We start from the raw sequence: 15,470 nt of genomic DNA, 5'->3' as shown, positions 1-15,470 counted from the left end.
ATTTGATTAGATGTTCAGTAGTCTTATGGCTTGGGGGTAGAAGCTTGGACCTAGACTTTGCGCTCCGGTACCTCTTGTCGTGCGGTAGCAGAGAGAACAGTCTATGACTAGGGTGGCTGGAGTTTTTGAAAATTTGTAGGGCCTTCCTCTGACACCGCCTGGTATAGAGGTCCTGGATGGCAAGAAGCTTTACGCACTACCCTCTGTAGTGCCTTGCGGTCAGAGGCCGAGCAGTTGCCATACCAGGCAGTGATGCAACCAGTCAGGATGCTCTCGATGGTTCAGTTGTAGAACCTTTTGAGGATCTGAGGACCCATGCCAAATCTTTCCAGTTTCCTAAGGGGGAGTAGGTTTTGTCGTGCCCTCTTCACAACTGTCTTGGTGTGCTTGGACCGTGTTAGTTTGTTGGTGATGTGGACACCAAGGAACTTGAAGCTCTCAACCTGCTCCACTACAGCCCTGTCGATGAGAATGGGCACGTGCTCGGTCCTCCTTTCCTGTAGTCCAGTTGAAAGCTATGATCCCTTCAATGACATCACTTGTTAAATCCACTTCAATCAGTGTAGATGAAGGAGAGGAGACCGGTGAAACAATTATTTTCAAACCTTGAGACATGGATTGTGTAGGTGTGCCATTCAGAGTGTGAATGGACGAGACAAAAGATTTCAATGCTGTTGAACGGTGCACCAGTTTGTGTCAAGCACTATAACACTGCTGTTTAAAAAAAAATGCTCAACAATTTCCCTTGTGTATCAAGAATGATGCACCACCCAAATGACATCCAGCCAACTTGACATATGGTTAATTAAGGTATCCTTAACTTTTTGTACACTCACTGAAGTTATTCAATAGAGCTGTTTCTCAAACAACCTTAACCTAATTATAGGAATTTGTTGTAAGAACTGTAAAATCAATTCTGGATTAGGCTATAGGACGGAAGGCGTAACCATCAATCAAATATGAAAAGTCGGCACTTAGTCAGCACACATCTAATTCTTGAATTCTTACTGTAAATCACGTGATGGTGACTAAACGACTGTTTGGCTTTTGACTTTCATTTTCATCTTTGCAACTTCCTCAAAAATGGTGAGTAGCTTTTTTGCACCGTCTGTTGAGAAGAAATTAAGAATAAATTAAGATAGGCCTACACGGCAAAAATGAACAATTGAACACACTATCTTGTATCCATCTATCGATTTAGCCAAAACAACTCGAAATCTATTCAAGAGTTTTGACGCGCAGGAACGCGCGCACGTAAAAGGCTATAAGGAAACCAAATTTAATTTCAGATTTGGTTAAAATTATGTTAGGATCGGGGTTTAGATAAGGTAAGGGTCAGTATTATGTTTTGTTAAGTCGTTTTGCAGGTCAGAAGTGTCCTAATAGCCTCTCCCCGTGCGCAGACACGTCTATGCAAATATTAGGTGTAGTCTACTATATTTGCTCAGTCCTCTTAAAAACGTAGCTATTTCAGTAAATAATTTGGCTAATTTCAAATTAATATGAACCTTCTAATGAGTTTTCATAATAGCAGTATCAGTTATTGTATAGGCCAAGTGATCTATTTAATGGTTATGACGTCATCTTTCTCATGACAGGATGCTAAACAACAGAAGAAGTAAGCCTTAACATATTCACCATTAACATGAACTCTTCTTTTGATATTTCAATATATTAAATAATTGCACACTTATTTATTTAATAAAAATCTTGTTCTGTCATAACTGACAAAAAATATATATTTCTTAGGGCAGAAGAATTTCTATTGGCTGAAGCAAGTTTTATAACAAATGCCTTCAGGATCATCGATGTAATGATTCAACTATGCAAAGACGAGCCTGACTGTAAGGTGCATGTGGATGAGGTATGTATGCATTTGAAGGTGTCATTATCTGCAATTGGATAGTTTATCTTCTTTTCCTGCAAAAAACTATCTAAAAAAATATGAATGAATGGATGATGGATAGAGCCATCCAGAAATTAGGGTTATGCATCCAAATAGACAATCATTTTATATGTTCTTCTCATAGCAAACCTGTGTTTGTCTCTAAGATTCTCCACAGCATCTTCTTCTTAGGTTTCATTCATAAACCCCAACAATTCACCCCCAAGGATATCCTTGGTGAACTTATGCCTGCATTGGAGGAGACTTTCCCGAGACCATTTGAGAGTTACACATGTAAACTGCCAAAACGCACTCCGTTCTCCTCTGTGCTGGATATGGTAAGTGTTGTGTTGATGAATGCTTTTTATTATTATACAGTATTAATTCAACGGAGAAGGGACAAACCTTCAATGACTTAAATGCTATATGCAGCAACAATGTCATACTCGTTTGGACCAGACAGCATTAGATAGATAGCATACCAGTAGAGAGACAGAGGGGTTCTGTTTTACTCGCTTGGATGCTTTCTCCTATGAGATACACAATTCATGCGAATTGACGGAAAATTATGAAACACAGAGAGAAGCCTGGCTTCCTTTGGTATCCATGAATACACACCACGGCCCACAAGGGGCATTCCTATCCTACGATGTCTACCGTTTGTAAAAAAAGGTGGACAGTATATTGCGGAGAAACTTTTGTAAAGTATTCACAAAAAGATGTGTGTGACCTGCTCTAACATAATATATTGATCTGCTCCTATCTGTATATATTTGTGTAAATCATTGTGTGAATAGCAATAAGGTTTCTCTGAAATATACAGGCCACCTTTTTTTTATTTTTTGGGATTCTACCTGACCTCTCTTTTGACATCTGTTGTCATCTACTCCCAGGTGGTCTCCTTGCTTGGACCAGACGAAGAGATAGACATACTGAAGAATCTGCAGGAAATCGCCAAATACATGTCGGACCCCGAAATGAAATATCAAATGCAATCAAATTTATTTATTTCATTTATAAATCCCAGCCTAAAACCCCAAACAACAAGCAATGCAGGTGTAGAAGCACGGGTGCTAGGAAAATACCAGTTCACCTCCTCAACCATCTGTGTCTCTCAAACGAAGGAAGTTCAAAGAAGTTACTATGGAGTGTCCATGTCCTGCAATGGGAGGCAAGAAGGACAGATCATGGTTGCTGTGTCCTGTCTGCGTACCTGGAACTGCCGTGTATCCAATGCCGTGATGACATACGACCCAAACACCAAGGAGAAAAGAAAGAACTTTGACCACACCTTCGAACTACCAACGAATGTCAGGTGCCAGGCTTTCAATGTAAAGACTGGGAACGAGATGCCTCCTTGCAAATCATGTCATAATCTGTTTGGCCTTGAGACAACGGAAACGAGGATGTGGCCCTACGGGAACTGCGCCGAGGCAGAGAGCTTGAGCAAACTGTTCAATGGAGAGACATTTGATGCTGGGCAAGTAGTAAATGACGAGGTGCGAAGGCAGGTGATACGGTCGGTAAGCACTGACCTGCAAAGAAAACTCGGGTCTATTAAATATGTATGGGATGGTGACTATTACATTCCACAGTAGATTGTCAAAGATGATGGTGAAGCACATCCATACACATACGTACGAACACATACATACACACACAAGCACTTACACACTTTACACACACATATATACACTCATACTGCAACACACTGAGATCCAAAACATGAAACATATAGTCATAGCTTGCTGCCAGGCTAGCAACGTCTGATTTGTGGCTGACAGCTAGCGTTGAAACATTGCCAAAGCAGTGAACCACTCTGTGCATATAGTATACAGTATAACTGCTAGGCTATAGCTATCAGCTCTTATAAATGACATCTGTGAGGTAGATGGTTCTTTTAGAAGGGGACCGTTCTTTAGAGTACCTCATGGAGATACTGTATAATTCACAATATGCCTGTAATTTAATTTAATATTCTAGTCTAGACTAAGCATTTAACATATATTTTTTTTAAAGATGATTTTCATTGGGATTTTAAACTTTACTTCTGTATTCTGTAATTATTAATGCACATTTTACTAATCTGTAACAAATTACTAATACTGTAAACGTTGGTGTGAATTCATGTCTGGGTTGATTTCTAGCTATGTGAGGAATTCATCTAATAAAGGAACTTACATTGTAGTCATTGTAATGTAGCCTATGTTGTAATTTGTGTGTGTGAGAGAGAGATTTTCAGTGCTTACTGTTCTTAGTTTGCAAACGGAAGGGTGAAGAGAGTTGAAATAGCAGAACAGAAAAACAGGGTGCTGAAAAGTGAAGTGCAACTATTCATGGTATATTGTATATTAGTATATTGAAGTGAATATACTGTATGTGTGTGGGAAGAGAAATGTCCTAGGATTAATAAAAACATAAGGTTAATGACCTGCACAAATAAATATGAAACATGGATATGGCAAGACCAAGGGCTTTATTTTCGGCTGCCGCTTAGTTGCAAGTGTCAAACGCACTATAGTTTGCTATTTTATCAAGTAAACTGGCGCACTGGCATTTTCCACCCTTTTGTTCGGCAATTTCCCTCCCTCAGTCTCCCCCTATTCTGTTCCTCCATCTCTGTACCTCTCCCTCTTTTCTTCTTCCCTCTCTACCCTCATACTATATTCCTCCCTCCCTTTCTCCCTCTTTCTCCATCTCTCTACCTCTCACTTTCTCCCTCCGTAACTCCTCCCCCGTGTCAAAGAACAGTCAGAAACAATTCTAGTTTGTATAAAGAACTGAAGTTGAGAGTCTGTTAGACCATTTTTACTTCCTCTATTTGTATGTTCTCCTTTCCCTTTCTCTTGATCTGAGGTAGAGATCACATGATGGGACTCCAGCTGATTGGAGACGCATAGTCACACACGCATACACACGGTGCTCAAACTCAGTTTCTATTCCAAAAAAAGGATTGAGCCCATACCATGCCTCAGTGCTGGCAAACACAAAGCTCAATGTGTCTGTGTCAAAAAAAATATGTCTGTCTCTCTGTCGTGGCATCCTGGAAAGGGAATTTCCTGTTGAAGTAGAGGGAGAGAGCTGATTGACTGAGCTGTCTGGGGGCTCGACCAATGGAGTTTTGCGATTGGCCATTTGCTGGATTGGCCTGATACTGACACCCTGCCTCAGCACCCGTACCCCTCTCCCTCTCTCTACTTTCTCCACCCTCCCTTTCACTGTTCTCTTCTCACATTCCATCTCTCTTTTTTCAAAAGAATCCTATATAATTCTCACAATCCTATAGGATTTTGTGTCACCTCTACTGTTAGAATTCTACTGGACTACTGTTTTCCTATTGGAAATAAAAAGTAATCATATTTGACCCTATATGATTCTTGCAGTTCTATAGGATTCTTGACCCTATATGATTCTCGCAATCCTGTAGGATTTTGTATCAACTCTATCAGAATTGTATTGGACTACTTCTTTTCCTATGTTAAATCAAAAGTAATCCCATTGGAACCTCTAGTGTTTTTTTACTTTTGATTTTTATTCATTTTTTTTCAACAGTACAAAACGTGCACATACAAACGCTCACCAACATCCACAACATTCCTCTTGCCCAGACCCACCTGCTCACATCCCCCATCTGCAGCGCCCATATCACTCTCTGCCACATGGCCTCAAGCTGCACCATTTTCTTTCTCTCCATTGCCCATGCACTTTCAACATTTAGATAATAAAGCATTTGACCTTTCCATTGTGGAGGATGGAGGATTGGTTGATTTCCAGGTTTTAAGTATGTTTTTCCTGCTGATTGATGAGAAGAGTATCGTCCAGCCCATCGTTTATCTCACTGCACCCTCATATGCCATGTCTTGAAATATGCAGACAGACAGATTAAAAGTACATTTATTCTATAGGTTTTTGATAACTCTTGTAGGATTTTGTTAGCCCAATCAGAATCATATTACAACTTTTTTTCTTAATTGAACCCATTCAATTATAATTTGTTGTCCTTAGTTCCAGCACAATACAACAACATTAATTACCACATTTTCGTTGATCAGAAACAACAGTTCTATATTAATTTCTGTTTTATTCACCTGTAAGAAAGCATGTCCCTTTAAGAGTGACTGATGACGTCAAAGCTAGCGCGAGTTTGCAGTGTTAATTAGCCAAATTCAGCTCGCCATCTGTGGCTGTGCAGAGAATCTTCGATTTTCCAGCATTATTATTAACCGTTTTATCCTTCACTGTGAGTACAGTAATTTTCCTTATGTTTCTTGACGAACTTGTCAATGTTTTAGTCATATTTTCATTATTGTACAGCATTTTATGCACTAGGTTTTATGCTAGAAAGGAAACTACTGTGAGACACATTTTGCTTGTCAACTGACAGTATATATACAAAAGTATGTGGACACCCCTTCAAATTAGTGGATTCGGCTATTTAATTCAATACTGTTGCTGACAGGTGTATAAACTCGAGCTCACAGCCATGCAATCTCCATAGACAAACATTTGCAGTCGAATGGCCTAACTGAAGAACTCAGTGACATTCAACATGGCACCGTAATAGGATGCCACCTTTCCAACAAGTAATTTCGTTAAATTTCTGCCCCACTTGAGCTGCCCCGGTCAACTGTAAGTGCTGTTATTGTGAAATGGAAACGTCTTGGAGCAACAACGGCTCGGCCGTGAAGTGTTAGGCCACACAAGCTGTAGGAAAAAGGAAACCGCACACTGCTCTTGTTAGTGTCACTGATATTTAATAAGCTTACGTATCGGCCTCACGGCCTTTGTGAATTTGTGAAGAGCTATTGTGAATTTTTTTAAATTAGCACCCTTATGTAGACCTAGCCCCACCCACATCCGTTCCACACATCGAAAGGGGTTGGAGGCAAAGGAAAAACAAATAAGTGCTACCAAATATAACAATATGCATTTCATAAATATTACAAAAGTGTATAATAAGACGTATTAAACACGTCTGTAAAACCACAATGAGGACATAGCAAGTTTTCATTAATCCTTGGGTACATCGTACAAAAAACATCAGAGTAATCTTAAATAGGCACATAATTCATGTTCAAATTCACAACATAACATACATAGGCATTTCATCATTAAGTCCTTTAGGAAATAAGTCCTTTAAGAAATAATGTCTGGAGGGTGAAAATTCAAAAACATTCCATTTTACTCTGGAGTATTATTAATATCACCTTCCCTGTCTGATATCTTAGCTTTCTCTATACAACAAAATCTAAAAGGTAGAAATGTCATGCTTTAGGTCATTAAAATGTACTGCGACTGGATAATCCCTGTCGTTTCTCCTGATTGAACTGTTATGTTCACTAATTGTCTGTTTGAGGTTTTACACACATAGCAGAGCCCACATGGACATTTAATCATGTAAATAACATGGGTGGTGGGACACGTAATAATGTCATTTATTTGGAACCGTTTTCCTGTGTGTGGGTGGCAGAAATATTCACACTTTATCATATTGTTGCACTGTGCACATCCTCTGCATTTATAGCTACCATTTGGTAGATGGCGTAAAAGAGCCTGGCTGATTTTCTTTTGTGGCTGGCAGTTGGCATGAACCAATTTATTGCGTAAATTGCGACCTCTCCTATACACAGTAAGTGGTGGATTTTTAAATTCAGCCAGCAAAGCTGGGTCCGATGATTAAATATGCCAGTGTTTCTTGACCACACCTCCAGCTTTTCGCGAGTTCAAAGTATATGTAGTTGTGAACATTACAGAGTGTTCTTTAGGAGGTCTTTTTTGTAGCAGTTAATCTCGTGTTTTCCCTAATGCCAAATGAAGAGCTTCTAAAAAGAACTTCAATCTAAAAAATGTTAGCTGACATGGGACTAACTATCAGTGACTAAAATAACAAGAAAAAACTTCTGATGCACAACCAAATTTCAAAATTGCGTCTTGTGTATTCTACTATTTTAACTCGCAACAATAAATTGAGATGCTTTTCCTACACTGCAGTCCAACTCATCCCAAACCATCTCAATTGGGTTGAGGTTGGGTGATTGTGGAGGCAAGGTCATCTGATGCAGCACTCCATCACTCTCCTTGGTCAAATAGCCCTTAAACAGCCTGGAGGTGTGTTTTGGGTCATTGTCCTGTTGAAAAACAAATGCTAGTCCCATACCGCGAACCAGATGGGATGGCTTATCGCTGTAGATTTATGTGGTAGCCATGCAGTTTAAGTGTGCCTTGAATTCTAAATAAATCACTGACAGTGTCACCAGCAAAGCACCATCATACCACCTCCTCCATGCTTCATGGTGGGAACCACACATGCGGAGATCATCCGTTTACCTACTCACAAAGACACGGCGGTTGGTACCAAAAATCTCAAATTTGTACTGATTAGACCAAAAGACAGATTTTCACCGGTCTTATGTCCATTGCTCGTGTTTCTTGGCCTAAGCAAGTCTCTTCTTATTATTAGTGTCCTTTAGCAGTGGTTCCTTTTCAGCAATTCGATCACGAAGGCCTGATTCACGCAGTCTCCTCTGAACATTTGATGTTGAGATGTCTATTATTTGAACTCTGTGAAACATTTATTTGGGCTGCAATTTCTGAAGCTGATGGTTTTTGCGACTGCACTTGAAGAAACTCTAAAAGTTCTTGAAATGTTCCTGATTGACTGAGTTTCATATGTTAAAGTAATGATGGACTGTCGTTTCTCTGCTTATTTGAGCTGTTCTTGCCATAATATTTTTTACCAAATAGGGCTTCTGTATTAACTTTTTTTTGGTTACTACATGATTTCTTGTGTTATTTATAGTTTTGATGTCTTCACTATTATTCTACAATGTAAAAATAAAATAAAACCCTTGAATGAGTAGGTATGTCCAAACTTTTGACTGGTTCTGTATATATTAATTACACTACATGACCAAAGATATGTGGACACCTGATCGTCGAGCATCTCATTCCAAAATCATGGGCATTAATATGGAGTTGGTCCCCCCCCCCCCCCTTTGCTGCTATAACAGCCCCCAGTCTTCTGGGAAGGCTTTCCACTAAATGTTGGAATATTGCTGTGGGGACTTGCTTCCATTCAGTCACAAGCATTAGTGAGGTCGGACTCTGATGTTAGGCGATTAGGCCTAGCTCGCGGTCGGCGTTCCAATTCATCCCAAAAGTGTTCGATGGGGTTGATGTCACGGCTCTGTGCAGGCCAGTCAAGTTCTTCCACACCGATCTCAACAAACCATTTCTACATGGACCTCACTTTGTACACAGGGACATTGTCATACTGAACCAAGAAAGGGCCTTCCTCAAACTGTTTCCACAAAGTTGGAAGCACAGAATCGTCTAGAATGTCATTATGCTGTAGCTTTAAGATTTCCCTTCACTGGAACTAAGGGACCCAGCCCGAACCATGAAAAACAGCCCCAGACCATTATTCAAACCACCAAACTTTACAGTTGGCACTATTCATTGAGGCAGGTAGCGTTCTCCTGGCTTCCTCCAAATCCAGATTTGTCCAACGGACTGCCAGATGGTGAAGCATAATTAATTCATAAGATCAACCATGATGGATTTTCCACCATTTTTTTATTTTGTGAATAACACCTAAATTACATCTCCGGAACCACAGGGCCGATCTGAATGGCACGACAATGGGCCTCGGGATCTCATCATAGTATCTCTGTGCATTCAAATTGCATTCATAAAATGCGTTCATTGTCCATAGCTTATGCCTGTCTGCCCATACCATACTGCCACCCTGGGGCACTCTGTTCACAACGTTGGCATCAGCAAACCGCTCGTCCACACAACGCCATACACGTGGTCTGCAGTTGTGAGACCGGTTGGGCGTACTTCCAAATTCCCTAAAACGACGTTGGAGGTGGTTTATGGTAGAGAAATTATTTAATGTTAATCTGGCAACAGCTCTGGTGGACATTCCTGCAGTCAGCATGCCAATTCCACGCTCCTTCAAAACTTGATACATCTGTGGCATTGTGTTGTGACGAAACTGCATATTTTAGAGGCCTTTTATTGTCTCCAGCACAAGGTGCATCTGTGTAATGATCATGCTGTTTTAATCAGCTTCTTGATATGCCACACCTGTGGATTATCTTGGCAAAGGAGAAATTCTTACAAAAAGGTATGTGAACAAAATGAGAAGCTTTTTGTGCCTATGGAACATTTCTGGGATCTTTTATTTCAGCTCATGAAACATGGGACTAACACTTTGCATGTAGCATTTTATAATTTTCTCAATGTTTATCTCTTGATCTGTTACTCAGTGTTGAAATTGAAAACCTCTGTGGTTATTGTTTTGATATTTGAGGTCTGGATTGTGATTCCTAGGATTTTTGTGTGGTGTCAATCTGACTAATTGTTGTAACTACTTCTTTTGCTCTGCCCTGTTATTCAAAGGTGCTGTCAGGTGAAACCTTCACATCCAAAGCTACAGATGGAGAGACGGAGAAGTTTGTCATAAGGTTGCACCAGACCGAGACAGAAAGGAGAGGACCAAACACAGCCAGGAGAGGGCGGATAGACCTAGAGATGGATGCATTTACATATTTATTTTACTAGGCAAGTCGGTTAAGAACAAATTCAATGACAGCCTAGGAACAATGGGTTAACTGCCTTGTTCAGGGGCAGAATGGCAGATTTGTACCTTGTCAGCTCGGGGATTTGATCTTGCAACCTTTCGGTTACTAGTCCAACGCTCTTACCACTAGGCTAACACACACGCACGCACTTGGTACTTATTAGCTCCAGATAATGTATAGAGCGGAGGCGTTTATCCCGCTTATACCATGGTTGCCAAAGAAACAAGCACAAATTTACCGGTCATTTTTTTTTCATTTATATTTGAATAAGTAAATTCATACTTTCATCCTTTCACTAAATCTGGTTGTTAGTTCTATCAGTTAGGTTGCTAGAGAAGCGGGCTGGTCGTTCATTCTCTTTGTTTGATTGCTAAGCTGGTTGGCAATGTTCTTATCCCTTGCTTGCTAGCTAGCCAACTAGGTCTAACACAGTCACGTCAACTCAACAGATAGAATAACATCAAAGTAGCTGCATTTGCGTTTAAGCTGTTTTCTAGTGACGTTTATTTGGGTTCATCCATGCAACTATACATGTTGAGGGATGACAGTGTTTCCTTCCAGTTCTCTGCTGCCAATGACTGGAACGAATTGCAAAAATCTCTGAAGCTGGAGCCTTATATCTCCCTCTCTAACTTTAAGCATCAGCTGTCTGAGCAGCAGGTCTATCTTGGCCAGGTCGCCGTTGTAAATGAGAACTTGTTCTCAACTGGCCTACCTGGTTAAATAAAGGTGAAATACATTTGTTTTTTTTAAATCAATTTTATCTAGTCTTAAAATGAGAAAATGTCATGTATTTTTTGTTGTTCATAGTTCGTTTAATAGCTGCAATATTACTACCTACATTTTAATATAATATTGAGTGGATTTGGGCCATTGCTGGGAGTATTCTGGTTCTAAAATTGCAGCTTTGGCTAAGTTCAGGCTTGGGCCTAGTCTGTACCGTCATTCATTTCGGGCTCGGGACGGATCCGGCTGCCAGACCCGGGCCAGCAGTTTTATATCTGGCTTGCTGGAATCGGGCCAGATGTTTGTGCTACTTGGGGACTAATCAGTATCAGGCATCAAACACTACATCACAAATGACACCCAATTTCCTATATTCAGTAGTTCACTACTTATGACCAGACCCCTATGGGCCCATATGACTGGAATAGAGCAGTCTTCAGCATCCAGAACAGCATCAGTTAAGACAACACCTGTATGTGTTTGCCACCAGAGAAGCTAGCATGAGTGTTTAGCATCAGTATTTGTAGTTACTGAGTGTGACCAACAGTTTGAATGCAATTCTTCTGCATACTAGACAATGGTGTTAGCCCCCCGAACAAACACCAAGGCATTTGTTTAGTCAGTTCCAGCATCATTCCTGTACTGCACTATTTGTGAGGCTTTTTATAGGCTAGCAAACTGACTGGCGCTTTTACTATTGCTGAACTATATCTGAGTCATTAACAGTTTGTAGTCTACTTTTTAGGGCCACTTCTTAATGTGTAATTCATTGCTGCTCTTCTGATGCAGGGCTCCCTTTGCAAAAGAGACTTTAGTCTGTGGGGCTACCTGCTTAAATAATGGTAAATAAAAGATGAGGACATGGATAGACTGAGAGGACCTTGATGTAATTGAATAAATTATACGGCTACATTTGGGGCCAGGGGTTATACAATGGGCATCTTCTAGCCGCTGTCTGTTCTTACTTTTTAATATATTTTGTGTTCTGTTCATTTTACCCATAAACTTAATCTCTTGTGCACCTGACTGCCCCCTCTTTTCTTGATTGTGTGCATTAGAATTATCCCCAGGTTATAGGAAATTGTGGCATCTAAAATGTTGTTATTGTTGTATTTACCACTAGAATGTCTGGGTGGTGCTCTCTAGTGGCAGAGTTTGTGGTATTTATAGTAGGCCTACTGAGCATATGGTTGATGCTAGCTGCTGCTCCCATACGGACAGGTTAGGATCATTTAGGTGGCAGGTTAGGATCATTTAGGTGGCAGGTTAGGATCATTTAGGTGGCAGGTTAGGATCAATTAGGTGGCAGGTTAGGATCATTTAGGTGGCAGGTTAGGATCATTTAGGTGGCAGGTTAGGATCATTTAGGTGGCAGGTTAGGATCATTTAGGTGGCAGGTTAGGATCATTTAGGTGGCAGGTTAGGATCATTTAGGTGGCAGGTTAGGATCATTTAGGTGGCAGGTTAGGATCATTTAGGTGGCAGGTTAGGATCATTTAGGTGGCAGGTTAGGATCATTTAGGTGGCAGGTTATGAGAATTAGGTTAGGAAAAGGGTTAGGGTTAAATAAAATGCTCTCCTAGCCTGTTACGAAAAGTCACTTCTGGTCGTACAGTAGTTGTACTCTCTCTAGTCACAACCACCCTTCAGTGTTCAAACCATGGAGAATGATTATAGGCACAGAGTTTCTAAACCCAGAGTCGCAACATCGCAAGACTTTCTGAATCTCTTGCGAAGCAGACTAAGTAGACCAGGCCGGGGTTTGAGTTGTTCATTTTTTCAAAATCTAAAGTCACAACCAAGATTCGAGCCAATTTCTTAAGAATTTGAACATGTTATTTCTCCAACTTCTTAAGAATTTGAACATGTTATTTCTCCAACTTCGTGAAAGTGACAAACTGACACGTTTTTGTTTTCGTCAAAAACGACTTCATGCTGTATATAAGGAGTGCCTTTGGTTTGACTGCCTGCACTTGCGCAGTTGAGCGGAAACTCCAACCGGATGCGTCACACTTGTACATCCTGTGAATCATCTGTGACGTTATGTTTACTTCAAACGCGGAAAAGCAAGCGGCAGAAATTTCTGTGCGTCGTGAATTGCACAGCGGTTCGTTCTCTCTTCGTGTCTACAGAGTTAGGAAATAAGCATCTTACTTGCCAATTCACGACATTTCTTCACAATAATAGTGGCAGGTAGGCTTAATTAAATTGGTGAAATAAATGATGATTGCGTATGTTGTTTGCATTTCAAGTTGTTTTTGTGCTCAATAGTTTCACTTTTACTTTTGATAGCTTTAAGGGTATTTTTATGTCTGAATGTTTTAGAACATTTCTTTCAAACCTTTTCTTTTAGTAGATCTAATTATATCAAATATTTCTGACCTTTTTATGTTACATGAAATGAGCAGTTGAACAAGCTGTCAGACAATAATAGCGAATGATGACTGCGTTTTGTCTTGTCCAAACGTTATGCAACATGAGTGATGCTCCTCTAATGGTGACTGTTCAGGCGTCCTATCTTTATATTCTGTTTCCTTCCTCCTTCAGAAAACGTCAACTGCCCTTGATCAGGCTACAGCACATACAGAGATGGCGTAAGGGATTTATTAAATTGAGCAGATTCACTAAAATGTATCTAGTTAGTGTGTTGTAATGACACAGCAATAAATAATGTGTGGTGGGGTTGAAATCATTAGAGAACTGTACACACAAATCCAGTGTTAATCTAATAAAAACTCATGACAGTTTGTCTCTGGTCTATATCCCATACAGATCTGCAGGCTATCAGGACATTAAGAACAATTTCTTACAATGTGGAAAGACACAAGGTACCTATTGATTTGTTCTCTTGGTCATACCTTGGTTTTGGTCAATCAACGGTTTGAGATAATATGGTAGCTGCATAGCAGTTGGTTAGCCTACAGCAGCAGCTTTTGTCACCAGTAATATTGTTGTATGCCACAGCGTTTAGAATTGATTTTAAGAAACATGTTTTGGTCAGAGTTGTAACCCTAATGAAGAACTATTGACCAAAACGTTGCCTTTAAGATCTATTCAAAGTTGTGGAGCATAGACCTAGCATACAATAATACGTTTGGCTAAAACAAAAACCTGCATATATTCGACACCGCCTCTCCAGTAATTGAGATTGAGACTTTTGTTTTACAATATCGTCAACAGATGCAGTGGAATACCTGAAACAGGTCTCTGACACAGTGTGCAAACATCGCCATGCGAGTATTCCTCTCAAGAAGCCAGAGAAATCAGAGTGGAAGGTTGGGGGCCTGGATGACACGTTCTACAAAGGAGAAGAGGAAGTTAAGGAGTGGGGGAACTTCTACCTACCAGACAGTGTGACGATGGAGGTGTTAGGAGCTGTGGAAAACCTCCCCTACCCGACAGAGAGTGGCCAGCTGGTCATAATGCTGTGTGAGGACCGTCAGGTGTATGCTTATGACGGAGAGGAGATGCACCTGGTCGCTCTGAGCCTGAAGCAAGTCTTTGACTCTGGGCTTAAGTATCCTGGCTTCAAGTCCTTCTACAGAGGAGAGTGCTTTAAGGACATGGTGAGAATCAATCTGTAGTGAATCAAACAGTTGTTATAGCTGGTAAGAATTAAAATGTAGTGATTCAAGTAGAGTAACATTTATTATTATTAATTTGGTATAGTTTTGTTAATATTGATAACGGATCAGGTGTATTTACTAATCTTGAGGAGTGATCATACTTGATGTCTAACCCTTATGTTGTGCTGTTTTGCGTTGCATTCTGTTGTGTAGACGAAGGAAGACTGGGCCATGGTTAGACAGGGCAAAGTGGGGAGGAGACTTGAAAATGAGCACCAGGAGTTACTGAGACAAGCCAAACCCAGCTTCCTGAGTTGTCTTGACTCCATCAAAGGAGATAGCAGCACAGGTGGGCAGGTTTAATGTGTAGCACAACGACAGAGCTCATTATTGGTGTGCCCATCCAATGTGATCAATGATGATAAAAAGTTAAGATAGATTTAACTGGTTTTATACTGTTACAGTAATTGCTGTTTAGAAAACTTGCCATTTTTGAATTTACTCCTTTCTTAACAAGCACCTTTGCCCTTCCCTCACAGGTGCCTGTAGCTATCCCGAACCAGTGGAACCTCCAACAGTACTTGTTTAAGAAGCAATATAATCACTACTTATAGACCCATAGTGGCAAAAACTGGTAATAAATTCAAGTTAACGTGTATGCTAGTGTATTAGGGCTGTGGTGGTCATGAAATTTGAATTGTTATG

The 15,470-nt window shown here is 40.3% G+C and overlaps 2 protein-coding genes across 2 annotated transcripts; both read left to right on the top strand.

Moving 5' to 3' along the window:
* Window positions 1-1,067: 1,067 nt before the first annotated feature.
* On the top strand, window positions 1,068-4,756 carry LOC120027050. Its single transcript, XM_038971895.1, has 5 exons — window positions 1,068-1,086; window positions 1,750-1,864; window positions 2,053-2,223; window positions 2,779-3,408; window positions 4,742-4,756. The coding sequence occupies exons 2-5, from the start codon at window positions 1,814-1,816 to the stop codon at window positions 4,754-4,756; spliced, it is 867 nt and encodes a 288-aa protein (XP_038827823.1). The 5' UTR covers window positions 1,068-1,086; window positions 1,750-1,813.
* Window positions 4,757-13,250: 8,494 nt separating this feature from the next.
* Window positions 13,251-15,470, top strand: LOC120026978. The gene is made up of 6 exons (XM_038971797.1): window positions 13,251-13,392; window positions 13,747-13,793; window positions 13,972-14,027; window positions 14,380-14,765; window positions 14,979-15,114; window positions 15,305-15,470. The coding sequence occupies exons 2-6, from the start codon at window positions 13,789-13,791 to the stop codon at window positions 15,352-15,354; spliced, it is 633 nt and encodes a 210-aa protein (XP_038827725.1). The 5' UTR covers window positions 13,251-13,392; window positions 13,747-13,788; the 3' UTR covers window positions 15,355-15,470.

Source organism: Salvelinus namaycush, chromosome 32 (genome assembly GCF_016432855.1).
Source record: "Salvelinus namaycush isolate Seneca chromosome 32, SaNama_1.0, whole genome shotgun sequence".
Lineage (NCBI taxonomy): Eukaryota > Metazoa > Chordata > Actinopteri > Salmoniformes > Salmonidae > Salvelinus > Salvelinus namaycush.
The sequence above is the reverse complement of the archived record's forward strand: the minus strand, read 5'-3'. Positions and strand labels throughout refer to the sequence as shown.

Bases quoted from the DNA above. Each gene is read 5' to 3' on its own strand.
- LOC120026978 (XM_038971797.1), top strand. The intron at 14,028-14,379 runs GTACCTATTGAT...TATCGTCAACAG, and splicing joins ACAATGTGGAAAGACACAAG to ATGCAGTGGAATACCTGAAA. The intron at 15,115-15,304 runs GTGGGCAGGTTT...CTTCCCTCACAG, and splicing joins CAAAGGAGATAGCAGCACAG to GTGCCTGTAGCTATCCCGAA.
- LOC120027050 (XM_038971895.1), top strand. From the start codon at position 1,814: ATGATTCAACTATGCAAAGACGAGCCTGACTGTAAGGTGCATGTGGAT. The intron at 1,865-2,052 runs GTATGTATGCAT...TTTGTCTCTAAG, and splicing joins GTAAGGTGCATGTGGATGAG to ATTCTCCACAGCATCTTCTT. The intron at 2,224-2,778 runs GTAAGTGTTGTG...ATCTACTCCCAG, and splicing joins TCTCCTCTGTGCTGGATATG to GTGGTCTCCTTGCTTGGACC.